This window comes from Corvus cornix, chromosome 1, assembly GCF_000738735.6.
Source record: "Corvus cornix cornix isolate S_Up_H32 chromosome 1, ASM73873v5, whole genome shotgun sequence".
Taxonomy (NCBI): domain Eukaryota; kingdom Metazoa; phylum Chordata; class Aves; order Passeriformes; family Corvidae; genus Corvus; species Corvus cornix.
The window spans coordinates 29,188,774-29,211,475 of record NC_046332.1 but is presented as its reverse complement, the minus strand read 5'-3'; the positions used below and the strand labels follow the sequence as shown (position 1 = coordinate 29,211,475).

At 38.8% G+C, this 22,702-nt stretch overlaps 1 protein-coding gene across 5 annotated transcripts in view; it reads left to right on the top strand.

Moving 5' to 3' along the window:
- Nucleotides 1–14,110, top strand: part of CRACR2A (calcium release activated channel regulator 2A) — a 52,603-nt gene extending 38,493 nt beyond the window's left edge. For 4 of the 5 annotated variants that reach the window (XM_039560860.1, XM_039560878.1, XM_039560870.1 and 1 more), the window contains 6 exons: nucleotides 3,334–3,466; nucleotides 5,433–5,514; nucleotides 6,506–6,620; nucleotides 8,238–8,339; nucleotides 12,909–12,985; nucleotides 13,885–14,110. In XM_039560860.1, coding sequence (XP_039416794.1) covers nucleotides 3,334–3,466; nucleotides 5,433–5,514; nucleotides 6,506–6,620; nucleotides 8,238–8,339; nucleotides 12,909–12,985; nucleotides 13,885–13,975 — 600 coding nt within the window. In that variant the 3' untranslated portion in view covers nucleotides 13,976–14,110. Of the gene's footprint in view, nucleotides 1–3,333; nucleotides 3,467–5,432; nucleotides 5,515–6,505; nucleotides 6,621–8,237; nucleotides 8,340–12,908; nucleotides 12,986–13,364; nucleotides 13,483–13,884 lie in introns of all 5 variants that reach the window. The other variant, XR_005603162.1, reaches the window with a different exon arrangement.
- Nucleotides 14,111–22,702: the final 8,592 nt, after the last annotated feature.

The window sequence follows — 22,702 nt, the reverse complement described above, 5'->3', positions numbered from 1 at the left end:
AAAGGTTAATGTGTTATTCCTAGAATCTAAAATTATTTCGTTTTCTAAGTTGAAACATGACAAATTAAGCCATTGCATGAAGTGGGGGATGAAAATGTACTGCAGACAAGTGCTGAAGGTGTGAAGAAGGCAAACTCAACCTAAAGGAGTGGTAACTGCAGACAATGTGTGCATAGACTTACATTTGAAGGACTGTTTAGGGAAAGCGAAGTTAAGCCTTGTAACAGATGATACAAGAAGATCCACTGGAAGGTAGAAATTGTCTTAAAAAAGAAGCAAGTCCTTTTTTTAAAAAATTGGTTGTCGGTTGGGTTTTTTTTTGCCACGAAGTGATATTTCCCATATTCTGATTCTTTTGAGTCAGCTTTGGTAGCTGTTACATTATCTGAGAAACAATGAGAGGAATATCATTACTTTTTAATTATTTTTGGAGTTACTTTTATTTAGCAAATTGAAATCCTATTTTTTTTCAGCTCTAGCTTGTATAAGCATGTTAGCAATGAATTCACCATTCAGTAATAATCCTTAAAACAATATGCTGGAAGGTACATTTCTGTGGAGTCTAAAGTTCTTTTTGCACTGCTATTGCTTCAGAGCTAGCTGTGCTTGTTTTCTAATTTTAGAATAATTGTTAAGTATTACTCATTTTTAGATTCTTGAAGCACATATTAAAAAGATTAAAGTACAGGAAAAATTGGTTTGCTTGGTCATAATTATATGGTTCTTTTAGAAGAAGCAGGCATATCTTAAAAATTATGATAGAATTATGCCATGGTTACATAATAATTTCTAAGTGGTACCTTTTAATAAAATGTCGAGGGTACAGAACAGAGCTTCATATTTTGAAATTATTTAATTCAGTGCATGCTTTTTGCTTGCTGTATGACTTACTTTGTATCACATTTTCAAAGCATGGCATCACTGGACTTTAGGATGACAAAAGCCAGGTAACTCATCCTATCCAGCTAGGACAAACCTGTCCTGCTTGCTCTGTTTCAGCAGGCATGCCCCTTGAAAGCACATCCTCTCAGCTGGGTAGGAACTAGACCTTGTTTATTGTTATAACTAGTCTGCCAAGGCTTTGTATTACTGCATTCCATGATCTTATTGCTTGCTGTATGGAACTCAGGCTCCTAGCTGCTGGCATTCAGCCTTCCTAATAACCATATATTCACAGTAGTTCAGCTGCTAATCCTGTATGACCTACTGCATCTTACAAGTGAGTAGAACCAATGGTGGCAGCAGTGCATGAGGCCAAGCAACTGTTTTATCTGGGAGTTGATAATTAGGTAGAGCATTTTTCTGAGTGGCTATGAAGATGAAGGTGCAGTTAACATTACCAGAAATATCATTCGGAAAGCCCCTGAAGGAACCATAATGGAAATTAAAGCAAGATTTTCTGTCCAAAACTTCTCAATGAGATTCACTTCCCCTCCCCTCTGATCTTTCAATATGGAATATGAACCACTATGTTTATACCTGTAATCTCCCACATTTGTGTTAAATTGTACAAAAGCTAGATGTGTTACTTTACCTGGCTACTGTTTATATAAAGACCACTCAAAAGACACATCTAGGGAAGACTTTTTCAGACTGCATTGTAAACTAAAATAAATTTACATCCTACTGCTATTCCATTTTCCCATCAGCACTTTGTTGAAGCAGACTATGGAGTAGCTTATCCCTTAGCATAGTGTTCACATGCAGATTTATAATCAACTTTGATTTTTAAGGTTATTTCCATAAGTGGACTTGATACATCTCAGTGACAAACAGCTTCTTATTGTGTTAGAAGTTGAGCTGAAGACCTCTGGGGTCTTTGAGTCTTAGTGCTACTGGAGTGTTTGACCACCAGGGACAAAGTATTTCAGGTCATGTAGTCCATATATTTAGCTATGGTTCTCAGAAGCACTGTGATAATACTGCCATGCTGATGATTGTATGTTAGCTTGTTTTATTTCCCAGAGCACACAGACTAATAAGCTGGGAACGGTTTTCAGCAGGACTGAGAATGTGCTTTGTTTAAATGTATGGGTACTACTAGTAGCCTATAGTTGCCGTGGGGTTTGGGATTTTAATAGAAAAGGAGAATAAGAAACCTCTCTGTAACTGTGATGGGCTATAAGCCCAGCTCATGAAAGAGACATGTATTTTTGTCCTCAAAATTTACAGCAGTGAATTTTCTTTTTCACAGGAAGACAGGCGCTCGAGGCTTTGTTGTGTGGGTTTTTTCCCCATCAAGAGCAGCTCTCTATTTCTTCTTCTTTCTCTAGGACTTCTGTATATTTGTAGAAAAGACTTCCAAGTGTAGACTTCAATGTCTCATTCAAAGGACTGTCGGGCAGTAAATTTGGTTCTGATGTCTTCATGAAGGCAGCAGTTTCATGGATTCTGCACATCAAATGACTGGCAGAGGGCCTTTCCCTCCCTCGTCTCCCTTTCCCTCCTTTCCCTCCTTGCAACCCACATCTCAACAAACTAATGTCAGGACCATCCATGATCTTGCTACCCTTCTGCAGCATTACAACAAACTTTCTATCTCCCTTCACCTTTGCACAAAATAGAAGAGACCAGCTAGGGCTGCAAACCAGCTGGTGCTACAGAGTGCTTCCCTAAGCAACTCCTGATCTACGTACAAAAGAATGATGACCTACTTGACAGAGGATATAAATATTCTCTCCAGCATCCACTTAGCTTAGCCTGCAGTAAACAGGACCTGGATAAGCAGAACAAATTGTTGTTCCTTCTGCTTAAAAAGTGAAATGACAGAAACATAGCTGAATGTTTACAGCCTGATTAACTGGTCTAATTCTTTGTCTGTGTCTTTCCTCCATGCTTCTGCCTGTAATGTTAAACAGATGTAGAAATGTGGTAATTGGATGGAAGTTCTTGGCTCTATGGTAGTAGCAAAGAGAAGAATCTGGTGGCATAAGCCAAAAAATTATGACTTTGCTTCTGTTATCTAGATGGAGATGTGCTGCTTCCTCTGTGGCATTGGTATAGGATGAATCTACTGAGCAGAGCTGTGTGAAGCTTTATAAATTTTGATTTGTGGCCATGAACATAAACTGTTTTATTTTGGCAGTTTCATGTAAAGGTTCATATTCGGTATAATTCCAGAGCTCAGTGCAAGTCACTGCACTTCAGATAATCTGGAATGATGCATGGCAAACATCTGAAATGCTGAGTTATTTTAAGAAACAGAATATTGCTTCATGAGTAAGGAAGAAAATGATAGGATAAAATCTATTGTTTTCCCCATATCAGCCTTAAACTGGAGAGGCAACAGGATTTATAGAACAGTTGGAGGCTAATTTTTGCTCTTACTTAAAGGAGGAGAGAATAAACTCTGTCCCAGAGCGCTTATTCAAGATCATTTTTGTTGGCAATTCGAGTGTTGGAAAGACTTCATTCTTAAGAAGATTTTGTGAAGATCGTTTTTTCCCAGGCACAGCTGCTACTGTAGGTAAGTTTAAGAAACAATATAACTATTTTTTTTTTCCTGACAGTACTTAACAGTTTCTACTGAGATCAGGCCCTGTATTATAAAACAGAAGCATACAGATGTAGTAAAAGTAGGACATGCAAAGTGAGTTCTCCTAAACTGGGAAGCACATAATTGATGGAGAGGTTTCAGAGTAGATTCTGTATTGAAATCCTGGCAGCACTGAAATAAATCAGAAAAATCCTACTGATTTCTGTGGAGCTAGAACTTCCTTGTAGGTCTCGCAGTTCTGAAACAGATATCCTGTCCTCTGGATTGCACTTCACTAAGCATTCCACCTTCATACCTTGTCTCTTTCCCTCTAAGTAATTTGATTTTGTTTTAAAGAGAGCGTAGAATGTCTGAATCACCTATTTGAAGATTTTGCATTCTACTAATCACCAAAAAAATATGTCAGACCAGTGTTTTCAAAGCCAAAGTTTTCGAAGCCTACTTTGTTCTTACCTTGCCTGAAGTTGTAGACCAAGCTTTCAGAACTCAGACACAAAATCAAGGCACAAAAACTGAAGCATAGGTTATTGCAGTGCAGCTGGGTTAAATGACCAGATTCTTTATGCTTAGCCTATATTTAGACCTTACTTATTCTGCAGCATATATGAAATAAAACTTACCTACTTCAAGGTGAGCTTAGTAATGCCCTAGTTTTTCATTTCCTGTATCTTCATTTAATGGAATGGGAGTTTAGACACCTATATGTAGTTGCCTATTCATATATATTCTATAGACCTAAATGCTGTCTCCTGTCCATGTTGTCCTGTAATTGGCCGATACACTTCTCTACACTCTGGGGTCTTACATGGTGTGTGCAATTTTCCAGAGGAAAATAACCTCTGAACTTTTTCATCTTTTGGGTGGTCATCCATGGTTCTTGCAAAGAAAACAGCATTTGTCATAGCTTTGATTTAGTGTTCACGTCAATGAATTTCACACGTACGGGCTATGGCTGACAAGGTACAGACCGTGGAAAAGTCAAGTGAATAATATGGAGAGGAGTGTTCTCAATGAATTTCTACAGAATAGTTCAAATTTCTTCCCTTGAGGTGTAAGCAATGGATATAGCCTCCATCCAGATTTTTTAATCTCCTATTGAAGGAATGCAGGCATGGATGCTGCTCCATTGATGCCACTGGCAAAAATCCCATTGTTGTGGAAAATGGCCCCAAAGATATTGTTGCTGACCTACTGAGATCCCTTCTAACCTGAATTATTCAATGATCGTGTGATTTTATGATGCACTTCAGTGTGATACAAAAAAATGCAGGTTGTTATTAGGAGGATGTAGAGACATCTCTACATTTAAGACTCTAATTATTGTTACAAATATCCAGAAAATACTTACATCTTCACAGGTTAGAGGAGTCGGGAGACAATTAATTTAAAAGTTTAAATAAATGAATTTTTATCTCGACTAACCTAAGTGAAGTGAGCTCATCTTCTATGTTATAAATAGGGGAAGAGGTTCTCCACATGTTCAGTCCATCTATCTTCAGCATTTGTCTTAGGTTCCACTGTTCCCTGTGCCATGCCTTGTGTTTCTCCACTAACTGTAGAAGGCACCTATGTGGTTAGCTCAGACTAAACTAACACATTTCATGCAGCTGATGTTATACAGTGAATTCCAGGCTAAATGGCTTGGACTGCTGTGGACTGTCAAATGGACCATTGACTCATGTTCTGTGATTTGGAAAGTGACTTATCTTGCATATTTTACAAAATTGAACTATTCTATTACCATTCAGTATTTTATTGTTGGAGAACTTCCAAGCAAATAAAAGCTCTTGTCCTCTGATGGCTGGAGACTATGGGCATAATTTTTAATGTAGTGCCTATCTTTTTACTTTTCTGGAAGTTTTGCTATTTTCTGGATCCAGTTTTCAGAGATCAAACAGCCTGTAAAGAGACAACTTTCGTTGCATTTCTGTTGCAGGTGTGGATTACAACGTGAGAACTGTCGCAGTAGATCACACCCAGGTAGCGCTGCAGCTCTGGGACACCGCTGGCCAGGAACGGTGAGAAAGGTTCTCTTGTGGTTCAACCCTGGTAGTCAGCCAAGCTGTGTAGCTGCTCCCTCACTGCCCCATCCACTGGGATGGAGGAGGGAACTAGAGGGATGAAAGTGACAAAACTCATTGCTTGAAATACAGACAGTATGATGAAACTGAACACCATGCCCGTCAAAACCTGTATGCATTTTAAAGTTTCACTTCCTTGAATCATCTGTTTGAAGGTTACTAAGCATGGACCTAATCCTGCTTCCTGGAGAGGAACAAATATAGGAGGATTCCTAATAGAGCCAGTGGATTCCCAGTTTAGCTCATTCCCTTGCAGCACTAATGTGCTGATTTGCTGCTAAGTCCACTGAAAAAGTGACAGTCTGTAAAAAAGACTTAATTAAGCTCTGCGAAGTTTAGTACCACACTATTTCCTTAGGAGCAAGACTGATTTTAAAATGCACCTAGAATTATTTCTATAGAAGAAAATGCCTTAATAGATAAAAAAAGGTGTTTATTTCTTTTACCAAAACAATAGCATTGTAGTAGAACACCAGATTTTTGTAAGCATTCAGTGGTAATTTCCTTCCCCATCTCCTCACCTGTTGTGTAATTTTCTATTACTAAAAGCAAGGATGATAATGACAATCTACGTTTTCTACAGGAACCTTGGAAAAAAGGTCTCCAAAAACCTAGCTAGCTTTAGAAGAGCACTTAGTGAGGGAGAAATTTCTGCTCCAAGCTTAAAATGAAAGAGGTGGGAGAAGGTGAGATATGCAACTAATTATCCAGTCTAACCCAGAATCAATTAAAGAAGGCAGGGGGAACTTTTCCAAACACTTCCTTTTAAAAAATTACTTGTATTTATTTTTCATTTGGTTTTTGTTTTCCCTTTTTTTTTTTTCCCCAAATAATTTATTTACCTTTGCATGGAGGAATTACTATAAATTTTAACTTGTCAGATTGTTGCTTCTGTTGAAGAGAGCTGTAACCACATTCTTACTTGTAGGTACCGAAGCATTACCAAGCAGTTTTTCAGAAAAGCTGATGGTGTCATTGTGATGTATGACATAACAGCAAAAGACACATTCACAGCTGTCAAGCAGTGGCTGATAAGCATTGAGGTAACTTGACATAACTTTAAATCTAAGCCCTTGTGTCATTCTCTACCTTCTTCTGAACAAGGGCTGTTAGCAGGGTAAAAGAGGGAGCAGCATGTTTCTTGTGTTGTCACAATTATATTTTTTCTAGTGAGTTTGATCTGCACTGTTGAAGGTGAAGTTGGTTTTGATATCTGTTTCTATGAAAAAAAATTGTAGTTCCAGGGTTTTAAGGACTTCCAATGAGTGGTGGGAAAATCACAGCATGGAGTTCTGTGATTTCTCATGAAAGGAGCTGATGACCCCCACTGATCACTGCTAGCACTGAGAGGTGTTTTGGTTCAGTGATGGTGATCACTGATGATCATTAGCAGTTTGATAACCAAGTGTGTAGCTCGTGGAAAATAGACTATATTGTGAGCATAAGCTGTAAACTTAGAACTATGTAATCTACATCAGTGCTATGAAACTGCCTCGTGAAAGACAGTTCAGTGTCCTGGGGATCATCCTTCAACCACTTGAAAAGAAAATCATAGCCCATGCCACTGAGTGATATCACTTAATTAAAAATTAAAACATATTATGAGTGTAAGCAATGGAATTTGCTTGTGGCCAGAACAAAGAGTAAAAATAAAACTGAGGCAGCTGCCACAAAGAGCTGACTTGTAGCAAGAACAAAGTGTGACTTCCTGTTTGCTCACTGGAAGAGTAAGGGACAAATTGATATGTGAAGATCATTTAGTCTGATTTTATTTGGCACATGCTCTAGTGTAACACACTGTTTTCCATAATAGCCAAGAGATGGCTTTGGGAGTTCAGATTAGGACTCAGTCATTTAAATGCCTCCAAACAGTCATAGTTATTCCAGATATGAGTAGCCTTATTGAAGTAATATTAGCATGCATTTGGGAAGAACAGGCCCTTGCTAATTATATGATCTTAATAAAGCATTGGCATGTTTTAATTCAGTATGGTAAAAGCTAGAGGAGCATTGCAGAATTTGATTCAGAAAAATGGAATGTTGTGGTCAAAACTTTTTTCCAAGCTGTAATAGTTCACTCTTCTTTACTAACTAATTTTTGTTTGCTGCAAACTGTTGCTAATTTGGACATACAGCCAAGTCCATTTACTGCTGTAGCATTCAGTTCACCTAATGAAAGCACTCGCTGTGATAATTATAACACTTTTCAGAATGAATTTTGATTTCTGTCTATTCTGTGTATTTTTGGGCACCTATTCTGTGTATTTCTCCACTATTTCATGTAATTCATTTGGCATAATAGTACCCAGGTGTTGCCATTATTTTTCCTGGCCATGTAATTAGAAAAGCAGTGGCTATAAACACATAATATCTGAGCCTGTGTAGCATGGTGGTTTTCCCTCTCCCATTTTAATATAGTCTAATGAGCTTCTGTGCTGCTATTAAAAAAAATCCCTAGTTAGTGTAACCTTAGCATTCTGTCTTTTTCATATCTTTTATCCAACTTCAGTTCCTGATGTTTGTAAGCAAAGTGGCATGTACCTGGTTTGTGTGAAGTCTTAAATGTCTTGTTATATTGTGACATTTGTTAGCTTTTATCCTCTTAGTCTGTGATCTTTTGAATTCAATGCCTCAGTTGATATTTGCTGTTTATTCTGCAGGAGGCAAGTGGGGAGAATGTGCCTGTTCTTTTGTTGGGTAATAAAACCGACAACGAAAAGGAGCGCGAGGTCCCGATGGGAATGGGAGACCATCTTGCGAAGGTAATGTACTTAGGGAACCCCTTACAAGGTGAAGGTTTTAAGACAGAGTCCCAATGTGTCCAAATTCATAGAAACACAGATTAATGTTAGTCAGACAGGTATATTTAAGGATTAGGAACCCCATTACAGTCATCAATTCAGCTTTCAGTGATGTAAGTGCTGATAATTACAGTACTTATAACACTGCCTAGATAAAGAGAACACCCTAAAACCAAACTAAACAAATAAAGAACCCTAAACCAAACCAAAAAGTGAGTGGAGAAGAAAAATGCTTAAGAATTCACTCTCACTGTGTCTCCTCTGTCTCTTTGTTACCTCTTTTTCTCTATTTCCTTCCTTGCTGCTTTTTTTCTCTCTCTTTTTTTCTCCCTTTTCTCTGTGGAAGGATTCTTAACATAGAGATAATTTGGGGACCTTTTCTCCCTCCTACCTCCTGTAAAACCACAGAAGACCATCTGTTACTCCTGTGGTAGGAGTAGAAAACATGTTTACTTTTAGTAACTTTCCATCAAGGAGATAAAATAAGTAGAGTTAACAGTCTGCATCTACCAGAGCACTGGTGATCCATGGGCATAATTTAAGCATTCAAGGGACTGCAAATACCAGATACTTGTTTATATTCCTGTATACCATGCCCATCAATTTTTCTTTTGAATCTCTCTATGCACTGCTTATAGTTTGAACATGAATGCCTGCAGAATATTCATTTATTTAGGAATAAGTCATCACAATATTGCTGAAAAATTCACTGAATTGGTAGGAATATACCTAAATTAAACAGTGTGCTGGATTTCACATATTTACCTGTTTTGCCTTTGAAAATGAATTTACTGCCAGTAATAAAAAGGGTATTTTCAAAATTTGAAGTGCAGCTGAATTTTTCTTCCAGGAAAGGTTGCTGCTAGGCACCTCTCTGTAACTGAAAGAATTAGGGCCAGATCTCTTTCTGTCTAACTTTGATTATTCACATAGCCTTTTCACATACCTCCCTATTCAGGTTTGTGTCCATTAATTGGTTTTTATCAGAGAGGATTATCAGCCTTGAACTTTATCCCCCAAAGGTTCTCCCTTTAGGAAATCAGCTTTATTTTCTCCTATGCATGGAAATGCAGATAACTTTGAGACCCTGGAAGCTAGGAGGAACTCCAGGGTGTAACACTGAATCCTTCTGTGAAAAAACAAGTGACACATAAATGCTAAATGGACAGAGAGTAGGTGTCTTGCGTGTCATCTCACTCTAAAATAGTTGTACTAGCAAAAAAAAGATGAATCATTCTAGTATATAGAGCTCACAGCCCACCAGGCTATTAATTCTAACATGTCATGCAAGAAAATAAAATGTTTTGCATAAGTAAAACAAAAAGTTGTCAAATAAGATGGTTATAATCAAATGAATGGACCTGAATGACTCATTTGAATGTTTGAATGTGCTGCCTGAGGTAGTTAAGAGAAGGAATGATTAATGGCAATGGATTAGTTGAAAAGCAGCATAGATATAATTAAATTATAATAATTTGCTTGCTGAGCTAATAATAACCATGAATTTTAGTGAAATATTAATTCTTGCTAAATGGCCACGTAATTCCATACCACTGTCTCTGTTAGTGTATGCAATTGAGTGAGTTATTTTGTGAATAATCCCATGAATTACTCACTAATGATCCCAAATACACAGGGCTAGATGCTGAGCTGACACTAATTTGTATAGCCATATTTGGTGAAAACAAGCTCTTCTTGTGCAGACAAAGAATCAGTTGATCCTGCTGGCCCTGAAGTCCAACAGTTTTAAGGACTGTTTCAGTGTCTCACAGGATGGGATTGGTTTTACCCAGCTTTTTCTACAGTCAGAAAGGAACATGTACTTTCAGAGGGCATTTCAGGCCAGCTGTATTAAGTCTTGCTTTGTTTCAGTCCCACATCTTGCAAGTATTGTACTGTACTACAAATTTGGTCAGAAATCCAGGGGCTTCCATTATAATGCATTTGTCACGTAACTTCTTTGCAAGGCAGGCAGCACAGTTAATTTTTAAAAGGAATAATGGCAGCCTGAAGGGAGTTGTTGTCGTTTGAGAAGACTGGTAGTTCCACTGTGTTTGTTATACCCTGTGAAAGGGGGAATGGAATGAGCACAGGGATTCTGGATTACTTTTTTTAGCAGAGGATCCAGAAGGAAAACTCCATATAACAAATTTCTCTTTATCTTAGCTTGATCCAGTGATCAAGAGTGCATGTGAGCACAAGGGAGAGTATTCAGATCATATTGTGAGTGTCAGGAACAGCCAATGTTCTATTTGAGTGGATAAGTGTAACCACTGCCAATTATTTAAATAAAATGCCTTATGATAAAGGTGCTGCTCAGGCGTGCTCATACCTAGCATGATTTTATTTTGGCCCTGCACATACTTCCTGAGTGGTCTTAAATGGGTCAATAAATCCTTCTCTATCGCTGTTTCTCAACTATTAAGTAAGATAATAATGCCTTGCCTGCCTTGGCTTTGCAGAGTGTATGTGCTTCATGGAATGAGGACTGTTTCTGTGTATTCATACAGTGTCTCCTTTGTTAACCTGTCAGTGCCATTCTTACACAAATACCGCTAATGAAGGAGCTATTCTCAGAGTGATGCTGCTTTACAGGACAGAAATTGCCCAGCTCTCTCTGGTAATAATTCATTTTCCTCCCTATTCTTTAGATGTCTGCTGATTTGTAGGTAAGTTTTTAAAATGAAGTAATTGCCAGTGGTCTCCAAGGTTCAATAGCTAATTCCTGGGTGGAGATGGATGGCATTTCCTAGCTTAATAATTATACGTGTCCTGCCTGCTCCTACTTTGTGCTCCTTATGTATGCTATCAATTAAAGTTTCTTCTTTGAATCAAAGAAATGGCACTTTGTATTTGCAGACTGTCTCCCCTTTCAGATAAGAACCTTTTTGCCAGACTGAGAGAATTAAGCACTTACTATCAACTTTAAATTTTTATCTTTCCACCCAAGCAATTTGTTGAAAAATCCATTTGGATTCATGCCAGCATAATTGTTATCACTGAGAGTTCTCCTCTAGTGTCATTCTGTTGTATGTGGGGAATATGTTGGAGAAGTATCACTCTCAGCTTGACAGACAGAATACCTATAAACTGACCACAGTAGGGTTTCTATTAGAGTTCTGATCATCTGAGCAGCAAAAGAGAGTGTAATTTTTATTTCAAGCTTCTGTTTGCATAGCTAGCAAGAAATTTGACCCAGTCAAATTTTATCTTAAAACTTTTCTAAGAAAAGCAAGAGAATCATAGGGTGGCATCATTGTGAATGTTGTGTGTTAAAAAACAATCTATAAAATATTTATTCAACACTAACATTGCCTGATTTTTTCCTTCTCTGCTCTTCTGTGCTTATCTGGTCATCCAGAAATTATTGCAAGTTTTTCAATCCTGTTTTTCATTAGAACAAAAATTATAACCATTGACAACATATTCAAAACTGACACTGGATAACACTGAAGCACTTTTTTGAGGTGTTAAAATAAACTACTGTATTTATGGAATTATTTTCCCCACTTTTTGTCTCTGAAATTTCATGAAGATGACAGGAATTTCCAAAAGTTGTGCAATTCTGGAAGCATGGTATATAGGGGAAAAAAACCAAACCAAACCAAAACTGAAATACCTGGTCGTCTTAATGGAAAGTTTTGAAAACTGAATTATAAGTGTCTTCTGAAGAGTGGTTAAATAAGTGTAAGTGCAGTAATAACAGTTAATAATAAGCAAATGAAAATATGAAGACGAGATTGTAATTTCTTAAGGTACTGACTTACTTGAATTTTAAGTTACTGCTATAAATAGCAATAAGACACATAGAAAAGTAGAAAGTGAATAGAAATTTGAAATCTGGATGGGTAAAAGGACATGCAGTTAATACCACAGAGGCAATGTAGGTGACCTCCAGTGTAGTAGGTTGTGAAAATAGACAGATGTTTATTTTGGAGGATTATCGGTCATTCCCTTTCAAACTTCTATGCCATCAGAACTGCCAGGCCAGGCTCTTGTGCAGATGATCTCTTGCATTTGCATTTATGGTGATAAGACTTCAGCTGAAGTGCTGAGAATCTCTCCCAAGACTTGATCATTTACCCACTGTTCTTAATTACAAAGCTCCCAGGGGGGTACAAAACTGAAGATGCAGGCTGACTTTGGAAGAAGGTGCAGAAAAATTTCATGAATACAAGAAGATGAAAGAAGTGTTACTGGAATTCTTTTCACTTTCTTTGTCCAGCACTCAGTGATGTGGGAATTGCCTGATCATCACAAGGAAAGTTCACAAGACTTCAGGACCTTATGACATCTTTGCATTTGAGCTCTCAGATCAAAAGCCACTCTACAGAAAAAGTATCCACTAAGAGAAGCATATAGTTGTTGTTTGTGAGGCACACTTGGACTTCATTTGTTACTCTTTACTGTTAGCTCTAGAATTAAGATTCTATGATGATCTATTTCTCCTTCTTTATTTTCATATTTCAGAATATCTGTGGCGAGATACTGTGCAAAAGTAATGGAAATGGTCTTTCTGTTTGATTGTAGGATTACAATTTAATTTTCTATGAATGCAGTGCATATTCTGGGTACAATGTGGAAAAGTCTGTGCTTCACTTAGCTAGGTAAGAAGAAAATACAATCAATGAGTTTTTTACATGTCTCACTGCCCTGTCACTGATGACATTGTGAATTCTCTTTGTTAAATTAGTTTTATAGGAACTCAGGGTGGTGAAATATTTGTTGCTTTTAAACTGCTCCATAGCCTGACCCTGTTTCTCTGACTGAGAAGTTGCTCAGGTTCATAAAGACTTAAGTTAGTAGAGCTCTGTGTAGATCCAGAAACATCTGAATTGTTGCTAGGAAAGCTGAGGGCCTTGGCTGTTGTGATAGTTCTTGCAAGAATTTCCTGAAGGTTTGGAGAAATATACTTGAAAATGGATGCTGCTGACTCCTTGCAACAGGACAGTGGATATGCTTCTTTCTTCCCTCTGCTCATTACAGCTCAAATTCTGCTGTCTGCCTCGGGGCTGGGAGACAGGAAGAAGTGGATTTTTGAAGTTATATAAAGGCTAGAGGTAAAAATACAGGAAAATATGGCCCCTCTGAACTACTTAGAGAGGTGAGGACACTGGTAATGAGTTGGCAAATGTCTAATATTGTCACTGAAATTAGTGAAATTTTGTGGAAGTTATGGTAATTGGTAAGTGTCTAGGCAGCCAGATTTGTTTTAGATTTGTTCCAGCCTTAAAAGTAAGATATGAAAGTCACTGTTTTGAGTCTCTGTAATATGCAATAAATATTAACAATCAGCACTAACTAAATTTTTCTAAATAAATGAACCAAGGCAGTTGTGTGATGGGGCCATAATTGCACTTTTTTGTTTGTTTGTTAGTTCAAAAAATTCTGTCCTATTCTGTTAAATCTCTGGATAATTTTATACTCTTGGGAAAATGTTTTTTTGTTTGATCTCTTATGGGTTTTATTGACTTCTTTTGTCACAAGTATTCTTTCTTTTCCCCAGGATTTTAAAAGAACATGAAGATAAAGTGAAAGAGAAAACCATCGAACTTCAATCTGATACGAACAAAAAGTCATGCTGTATCAGGCAATAAAATGCTGAGGCATGTTTAGACAATTCATACATTTATACAACACTACTATCAGATTTTCTTTTATCTTCCAAATACTTCTTCTGCTGTGTTCTGAGTGTAGGTGTATGTGAAAATTAAAATCTTTTTATGCTCTGATCTTGCTTTTATAAATATTGTCTAATTGACAGTGTATTTGGGGCAGTAACAGTCTTCTATTCTGTTTGATGCCTAACAACACTGAATCGTGCTTTGTCATCAGGCTCGTAGAAGCTGCCAAATTATTAATAATAAGAAATAATTCTATGGGAAGAAAACCATTAGGAATATGAAGTAAATTCTTATTGGTGTGAATGACCCATCCTATGAATACTGCTTATGTCATTTCTGTTCATACCTTTAGATCCTGATTTTTTCCCAACCTTTGTTTAGAGATTTTTAAAAATTGCCATAGGTGTACTTGTTTGTAGTACAAATCATGTTAAGGCTGGCTGAACAGATCTTTGTTTCCAAAAGTCTGTTACAGAAGGTGTCACAGCAGATGTTGGAGGTAGAATGTTCAGAAACAGCAGATCTTATTTTGAGGAAGATTTTCAAAAACTTACCAGCATTTAAGGAGTGAAAAATGTCACCAAAATCCAGTGAGATATTGCTCTTTTAGCAATGCTAAGAAAAAATTCCTCCTCATGTAGCTAAACACATGACTGATTTTTCAAAAGCAGCTGCCACACAACATTCCTCCAGGGCCTGATAGCACTGAGGCACAGTGCACCCACGGGGACACATTTTAGAAAACCATGGCCCACCCTGGATCATAAGAAATGCAAATGTCAATTATCTTCTGAAGCTTTTGTGGAATATAAATGGAAATAAGAAACTTGAGAGTGTGTCATCCAGCCACCACATGATCAACAATTATTCCTGGTGGGATATGTCTTCACTGCATCCAGCTATTGTGGTAAGCATTCAAGAACAAGAATTTGCAGTGGTGAACTGTGTGGGAAAGTGGAACCTGTGGCATAATTTATTTCATTAAAATATCACACAAGATGGTAGATTTCATTATATAAGACTGTTACAGATATTATGGTTTTAATCCGTTTTCTAAATGTTTTTAAAAAGTTATTTTTCGTTTGAATAGTGAATCAATTTAAAACTAAAGATGAATATTAAGAACTAGCTCAATAAGTAACTCTATTTTTGGATAAAAACTTTGTCAGTAATTAATTGTGCTCTTGGGATTTCAGTCTGATCAAAGGTGTTTATCTAGTTCCAAGAACTGCACAATAGGGGGTTGCAGACTTTCCCCTACAGCAATTTCTATATCCATACCAGCACTCAAATGCCCTTTCCTGTAAGCTGGGATCCAAATGTGACCCCTTCCCTATCAGGTAAAATAACCTGGGCCTTCCTTCTATCAGGAGTGATGGCTGAACCAAGCAGCCCAGGATAAGCTGATTATTAGGAGTTTTTCCCTTGTTGATTCCTGAGAATCTGCTCATCCAAATGAAAAAAAACTCCCCTTGCCTTCAGTGAGGTGCCTAAGAAGCTCTAAAACACTAAAGGAGCAAAATGAGCATCCATTACTGAAAATCAATAGGCTTTCTGTTCACTTCCCAGGGTTGCTTCTTGAAGTCCATTACTGGTTGTGGAGAGTTGAGTCACCTTATTGACTGTGGCGTGTTATCCATCATGGAAATCTCAGAATTGAACCATCTGTGTGCAGTCCTGGCTGGAGCTGAACTAATGCAAACCATTAATTTAAATAACAAAATCAACACTTTATCCCGATTTCAATTAGGAAAGAAGTGTCATCAGTTTAAATATTGGCTTTGCTAATTGACTTTGAGTGATCTGTTCCCCCATCGATATTGGAACCAGCAATATTTCTTCCAACCTCTGTCAGCCTCAGGAAGACAGCTTGAATGCTTAATTTCAGCTTTACTGCCCATGATTCTAGCCCCACAAATGCCCAAATTCAGATCCTTAATTTCTTTTTCCCTGAAGTTCATCTTGGTTTTGAAGGACAGTGACAGGTGAAGTGGATTTTCTTTCTGTGACTTCCACAGGATCATGTTTATCTGGGTGTCTTTCGGTGTGCACTGAGACCATGCCAACAGGATGTACACAATTTGAGAGCAGACAATACTAAGGAGCAGCTGAATCCTGGGATGAGGGGGATTTCTTCTTCTAGAGACAAATCTGGTGCAGTCTAGGACCCAGGCAATGTCTGCCATCTCAGACTGATAGCTGTGGCTGCTGCTGATCCCTTTTGCAAGTCCAGCCAAAACCCAAGCTTGAGTACACATTGCAAAGGTGCAGATACACACACAGCACTGACGTCATCAGCCACACAGACAACACAGAGATTGATGTCTTCACGCCTTGTTACCCACATATACACAAGCAGCATTCCTAGAAATACGAACACAGATAACCTAATCCTCCTCTTCCTTTCCAACAGATCAGGATTGAAGTTTGCTGATGAAGACGTGCATGTACACAACTCCTGTGACTTGCAGTGCTCTCTTTCTCCCACTCTCCCCAGGATCATGCAGAAAATAAGGTTCAATGAAAAGATGTCCTGCAGCTATGGGGCACAAGGCTCAGTCAGATAAACTCTGACCAGCAACTTGCTTGCATACAATTGGTGCCTTTTATTCTACCTTCTCTTGATTTTTTTCCATGCTTTTTCTTCCATCTACCCTGACCCCTCCCTTTCTCTGTCCTTCATATCCCAAAGAAACAACTTGTCCCTAGTTGCCTTTTCCCTATTAGTCCCAGGTTTTCTACATCTGTAGAAAATACCTATTTCTTCTAACATTTCCTAAGTCACCTTGACTTTATGTGCTGTTATTGATACAGTTACTGAGGTGCTGCTGGCCTTGCAAGTTTCCACTCCCGAAAGAGTCCCAACTATTCCCTTTCAATTATTTGTGAAGTTACAGTGTAACTCCCCCTTATCCACCTGTGAAGTCCTGCATTGCTTCAGCTTCTCACTCTGTTATTTGCAATGTTCAGAGTTGCCTGTGTCGTGTCCAGGGTTTCTCATGGCCTGTTTGGTTATCTAAACCTCAGGCCAGGGCTTAGTCACTTGTTGGCACACCTGAACAAACAGCAGGTACTGGTGGGTTAATGCTCACAGAAGACAGGTATGAATAACATGCTACAAGGCTCTACTTCTGGACAGATTCTGCCATCCAGCTGGCCGTCAAAGTGGTGTGGGAATTTTCAGCTTCTCGTGTTCCTTGATGCTAACTGTGTTGCTGGGTTGCTGTCTTCTGACTGTCCACCAGGGTTTCATACCTCCTGGCAGTATTTTTCTCAGCTCTTCAGAAAGTTAATACTGGCTTAATAGTAATATTTTAATTTTTCCTTTTTTTTTTTTTAAACTTTTTTCCTTTTTTTCTTCTGTCCTTTTTTCCTTTTTCTCCCCTTCCCCTTCCCATTTTATTTCCCTTTCCCTTCCCGTTTTTTCCCTTTCCCTTTCTGAATTAGCTTTAACTTGCTCATAGTCTCCCCCTCCTGTTTCCCCAAAACTTTTTGGATAAAGATAAGACAAGATTGTGATGCAGCTGTACACCATGAAACTGGCCTATGGGTCATGGAGTCTTCCCTGAACAAAGTTCACAGCTGGTGTAAGATTGATGACAGTAGTATATTCTTTTAGGGATATGTAAGGTCTCAAAAATTTCCTTTACTAGAATGAAGTACCAGCAATAGAGAATGAGAACTTCTGCTGAAAAAGTAACTCCTTACACTCAGCAGGCTTCATCCTGCTCTCATGTTCACTGATGTAACTCTTTGACTCAATAATGTTTCCTCTAATGCTACCCTGTGTACAGTAAATCAGCTCACAGGCTGTGTGCACCTACACAAACTCTTAGAGGGGATGATGACTTGGAAGGAGAAAGTGGGAGAAATTTATCTCTGCCTGGTCAGGTACCCAATAGTGACAGATCTTTGGGTATCGTGCACAGTAAAAAGCCGATTTACATGGATATAACACAATGCTCCCAACCCTTTGGAACTGGATGTCCATGAATTACTGTGTACAAATCAAAACAGGTTCCAGCCTGCTCAGATGTGAATGGAGCAACAGAGGAAAAAAAAATCATTGCACACTATAATCTTCCTGAGAGAAGTGCGCAGCACCTCGTCACATACCAGATTTAAGGAGTAATCTGCAGCTGTTAAAGTGGGAATGCTCCACGCGCAAGGAATATATAAGGAACAACCACACTGAAACAAGTTTGCCTCTGAAAGAACTGCAGTCAGTGGTCACTCCCCATGCTGGAGCAGGGACAAATGAGGAACAGGACAACTGTAATCCCTATGCCCAAGACAACTGGAAGCATTTGAACTGAATGGCAGAAACCATATTACTTGGGGTGGCACAAAGCATTACACGCAGCCCCTACTTTTCCTGGTCTGCCTGTTGGCTCCCTGGACAAATTCTGACAGACACTGTGAGGTCAACTCTGAAAAGAAAGGAAACTGAAACTCAGGAGCAGAGGAGAGAAAAAATGTACATGAATACATTGATCTAATGGTTTGCACTCTTTTTCTCTCCTCAGAACCTCAATCATCGATAAAAGATTTGTGTACTATGGTAGTAAATTAACTCAAGTAAAATTTCCCAACTTGGGACCATTTTTGTTTGCAACATCCGTATATTGGCAGAATTTTCTACCATGTGAGATCATTTTGGAATAAATCCACTTTATCATCTGCACAAGTGGAAGCTTGTTTTAGAAAGCAGAAACATGCTCATAAAGCTCATCAGTAGCAACTTCCTGAATTCATCCACAGCTGTTGAAATAATGGGTCTTTCTGATTATTGAAATTACAGGAATTGCAATAGCATTCACATACACTTCTGAGAAAAGGAGACAGTTGGGCACTTTGGCCTGTTTACACATCAAACAACTGAAGTTCTTTTAATATGAAGCTACTAAAAGACACCTGATTACTGTACAATGAAAACAGGCTTCTAAAGGGGAAAAAAAACCCCCAGTAGGTTAAGTTTACAGGGCGGGTATTAAAGTTCATTCCTATTACTAATCTGAAGTATTGTATGCAGTGACACTGAATCCTTCCAAATGTACTTAGAAGTTAAAGGACATTGGATTAGTCAGATAAGCATTGCTTCTTTCCTTTCAAACACTGAAGAGGGAAGTGCTTCAAACAAGTCCAGCTATACCGGACAGCTGTGTTTAGCTTCTGCAGTTCTCAGTGCCTTTTCTGCAACATGCTTCTCCTGAGCACAACAATCACTGGAAGAAAAACTCAGATTCAGAGGATCTTTCTCACTGGAAATGTCTGGTTTCCATGGGTTGAACAGGAAGGGAGTAGGGAATCCTGTGAAACTGAGACATTCAAGTAACACACTATGTGGCTCTGAATCTTACTCAAGTACTCGCATTACTTAAGCTGCTGTTCCTGTGTGTGTGGGTAATGAGCGGTGAAGATGCTGCTGTGTTGTTTGTGTGGCTGATGACATTAGTGTGTTGTGTGTGCATCTGCATCTTTGCAGTATGTAATCAGCTCAGCTTTTGGCTGGACTTGCAGAAGGGAAGAGCAGCAGCCACAGCTATCATGCCTCTATGACATACTGTGTTGTGCCTGGCGTTTTGTCTTGTGCCATCTTTGCCTCACGTTGTGAAATCCGTGTTCTTTTTCTCAGAGCATGCATAATATGCTTTTTTAGGTCTTGTGCCACTGTATCCAGCTTAATTTTTTTTTTTTTTTTTTTTTTGCTGTCTTCTTAATGAACTCATTGCAAAGTGAGTATTATCAGCTTTGGAACATCAGTCTGCCTATTTTCAGGATTCAGGGCTGCTGCAGCACTACACTTAAATCTTGCCTTTTCAGAGCAAATCAAGTCTATGAATCAGGAACGTGAATATTGCTGTGACTCTACAGTTGCTGTTAAAGATCAGGTGCTGCTGTTTTCAGAGGGTAGAGTACTGGATAGGTTTGCAGCTCTCCTTTCGTGCCAGTCATTACTCCTCCATTTTACCTTTTACAAGTTGTTAGAACCCTGCAACATGCCATTTTAGGCCTTGGCGGAATCTCAAGGGAAAAAAAATAATAGAGGAAAGAAGAAAAAGACAGAATTCTCTCCTGCATTAGTGAGCTGATCTAGCCCAGTAAAATCTGACAAATACCACAGTTAGTGGGAGGATATGGGTGGAAAACAGCTAAGATCACAGTTTTGAGAAAAGAAGTCTAGAGGGGTGGGCAGCCCATTTTCAGTATCAGGAAGGTGTTTAATTGTCTTACCTCTTTGTAACCTCATCTTGAAATACTAGTAAATGGAACTGGATGTGAACCATGTTTCTCAGGTAGCCTCGGGAGCTCAGCATTGCTGCAGCCAAACACCAGTTTGGATACCTCTGCTGGGGGCTGAAAAGGTTCAGGACTAGCACTGCATAGCTCAGAGGTAAGGAAGGCTCTTGGCTGCAAAGCTCAGGTGCCTCCTCTGAGAGTGTGAGTGAACTGTTCTGTTTCTGCATGGCCTTCTCCCAGGTCTTACAGGTGCAAATGACTGAACTGCATTGAACTGCACTACTTGACAGTTTTGAACAAGGTCCTTTAGAATCTAGGCTATTAAGGCTCATCAGTTGTCATAGCAACCCTGTATTGTATGGATTTATATTATGAAGCTGTAATAAGGCTGTTGCTCATCCCTATGAAATGAGGCATAAATCACTAATGCAGCTTCTCAGTGACAGGACTTCTTTAAGTATTATTCTGACAGAGAAACTGATTTGCATTAAATGACATTTCTGTCAGCAAAGACGAATGATAGGAGTGAAACTTTCTACAGGTATGCTATAGGCATTTTTATTTGTAACCCTCTGTAAAGTCACCTTCTACACTGAAATAGTTCGTGTCATTAGAAGCTCCAGGGGAGGTTGTGCAAGGAATTACTAAACTCAGGTAAGATGTGTGAAGCCCTTGCTCTTGGCTTGTCTCGTGCAGGGAATGCTGCACAGCAGTCGAATGCTGCTCACATCAAGGCACATGGAGAACATATACACAGATGATTAAATATTGGATTTTTTGTTTAATGTTTGTTCCTCGCTGACACAATTCTTGTGTAGAACAGTAGCTAATGTACCTTTTTGTCATTGCTGTGCAGACAATGCAGCTGTGCAAACATGGTATACTGAGATTTCTGTAGGGTGCAATTGATCAAGAAAGTGAAGTCACACAGAATTACAGACATCTATCAAATGATTAAAAATTAACTGCTGGCAGGTTTCAAAATGTAATGCTAAATATGCTAGGCATGGTTTATTGTGAAGGGGAGTTGTGTCCAATTTGCTGATAACTTGTAAAATCCCCATCCTTGAAAGTTTTCAGGACAGATTTTATACAAAGCCACAGTGATTTGACATAGCTTTGAGGAAATTTCTGCTTGGAGTAGAAACCTCCAAGGTTTCCTTACAACCAACATTTCGGTGGTACAGATGGAAAAAACCCTAAACAAATAGCATTTTAATTAAGCAGACGGTTTTGCCTGTCTGCTTTGTATACCAACAAATCTAAGTGCCACCACAACACCTGCAACAGAGCATTCAAGGGTGTTATGAAAGCACTCTGTGGTGCAAGACATCTCTAAGAAAGCAAATGTCAGTCCTGTCTTCCAGAAGGGCAAGAAGCAGTGTCCAGACAACTATGAGCCTTACCACAATTCCTGGGAAAGTGATGGACAACTAGTCCTGGAAACCATTTTGAGATACGCGAAGGACAAGATGGTGATCAGGAATAATCAGCATGGACTTACAATGGGGAAATTGTGCATAATGAGCCTGATAGTTCCTACAATGAGATGTCTAGCTTGATGGATGAGGGGAGATTCATGGATGATGGGAGATTCATGGATGTTGTTTAACTCAGCTTTAGTAAGGCTTTTGACACTCTCTCCCATAACATCCTCATTGACAAGGTGACAAAGTACATGCCAGATAATTGAACAGTAAAGTGCTTTGAAAACCACCTGAATGACTGGGCCCAGGGGGCTTAAAGAAGAGAAACCTCAAGAGGGATCTTATCAGTCAACGTAAATACTTGATGGACCTTGGGAATGAAGAGGAGGGAGCCAGACTCTTCTCTGGAGTACTCAGTGACTGTAGAAGAGGCTACAGGCACAAATTGAAACACTGGAAATTCCATCTGAATAGAAGAAATTATCTTTTTTTTTTTCCTGTGGAAGTGGTCAAACACTGGAATAGTTTTTTCAGAGAGGTAGTGGAGTATCCATCCTTGAAGATACTCCAAACCTAACTGTAAATGGTCCTGGGCAACCTGTTCCAGCTTGTCTTGCTTCAGCAGTGGGGTTGGATGTTTTCAAGAGATTGGTAAATCACAGTGGTACTTTCTGTATTCTAAAATTCTAGCTGTCTATAAAAGTTCAAAGTCTCACGGGACTGGCAGTATCTTCAGGCCAACTAGATTTATCCTCATTACCACAGGCACTAACGTGAGTGGACTGTAATAAAAAGGACACATGACACAGAGGCAAGTAAGAGATGAGGACAGCTTAGTAAAAAAGTTTGATGTAGGTCTGGTTTTGGTTTATAAGCAGATTCCACAAAGGGAATCCTGTATATCACTGAAGTACAAACTAGAAACTTCTCAAGATGAAGAAGAAACAGCATATTATGCCCGTACTGTTGAAGGAACAAGAATGGGAAGAACATAACACAGTGTCAATGTTTTGGCAGTAGAAGTGAATTTTGC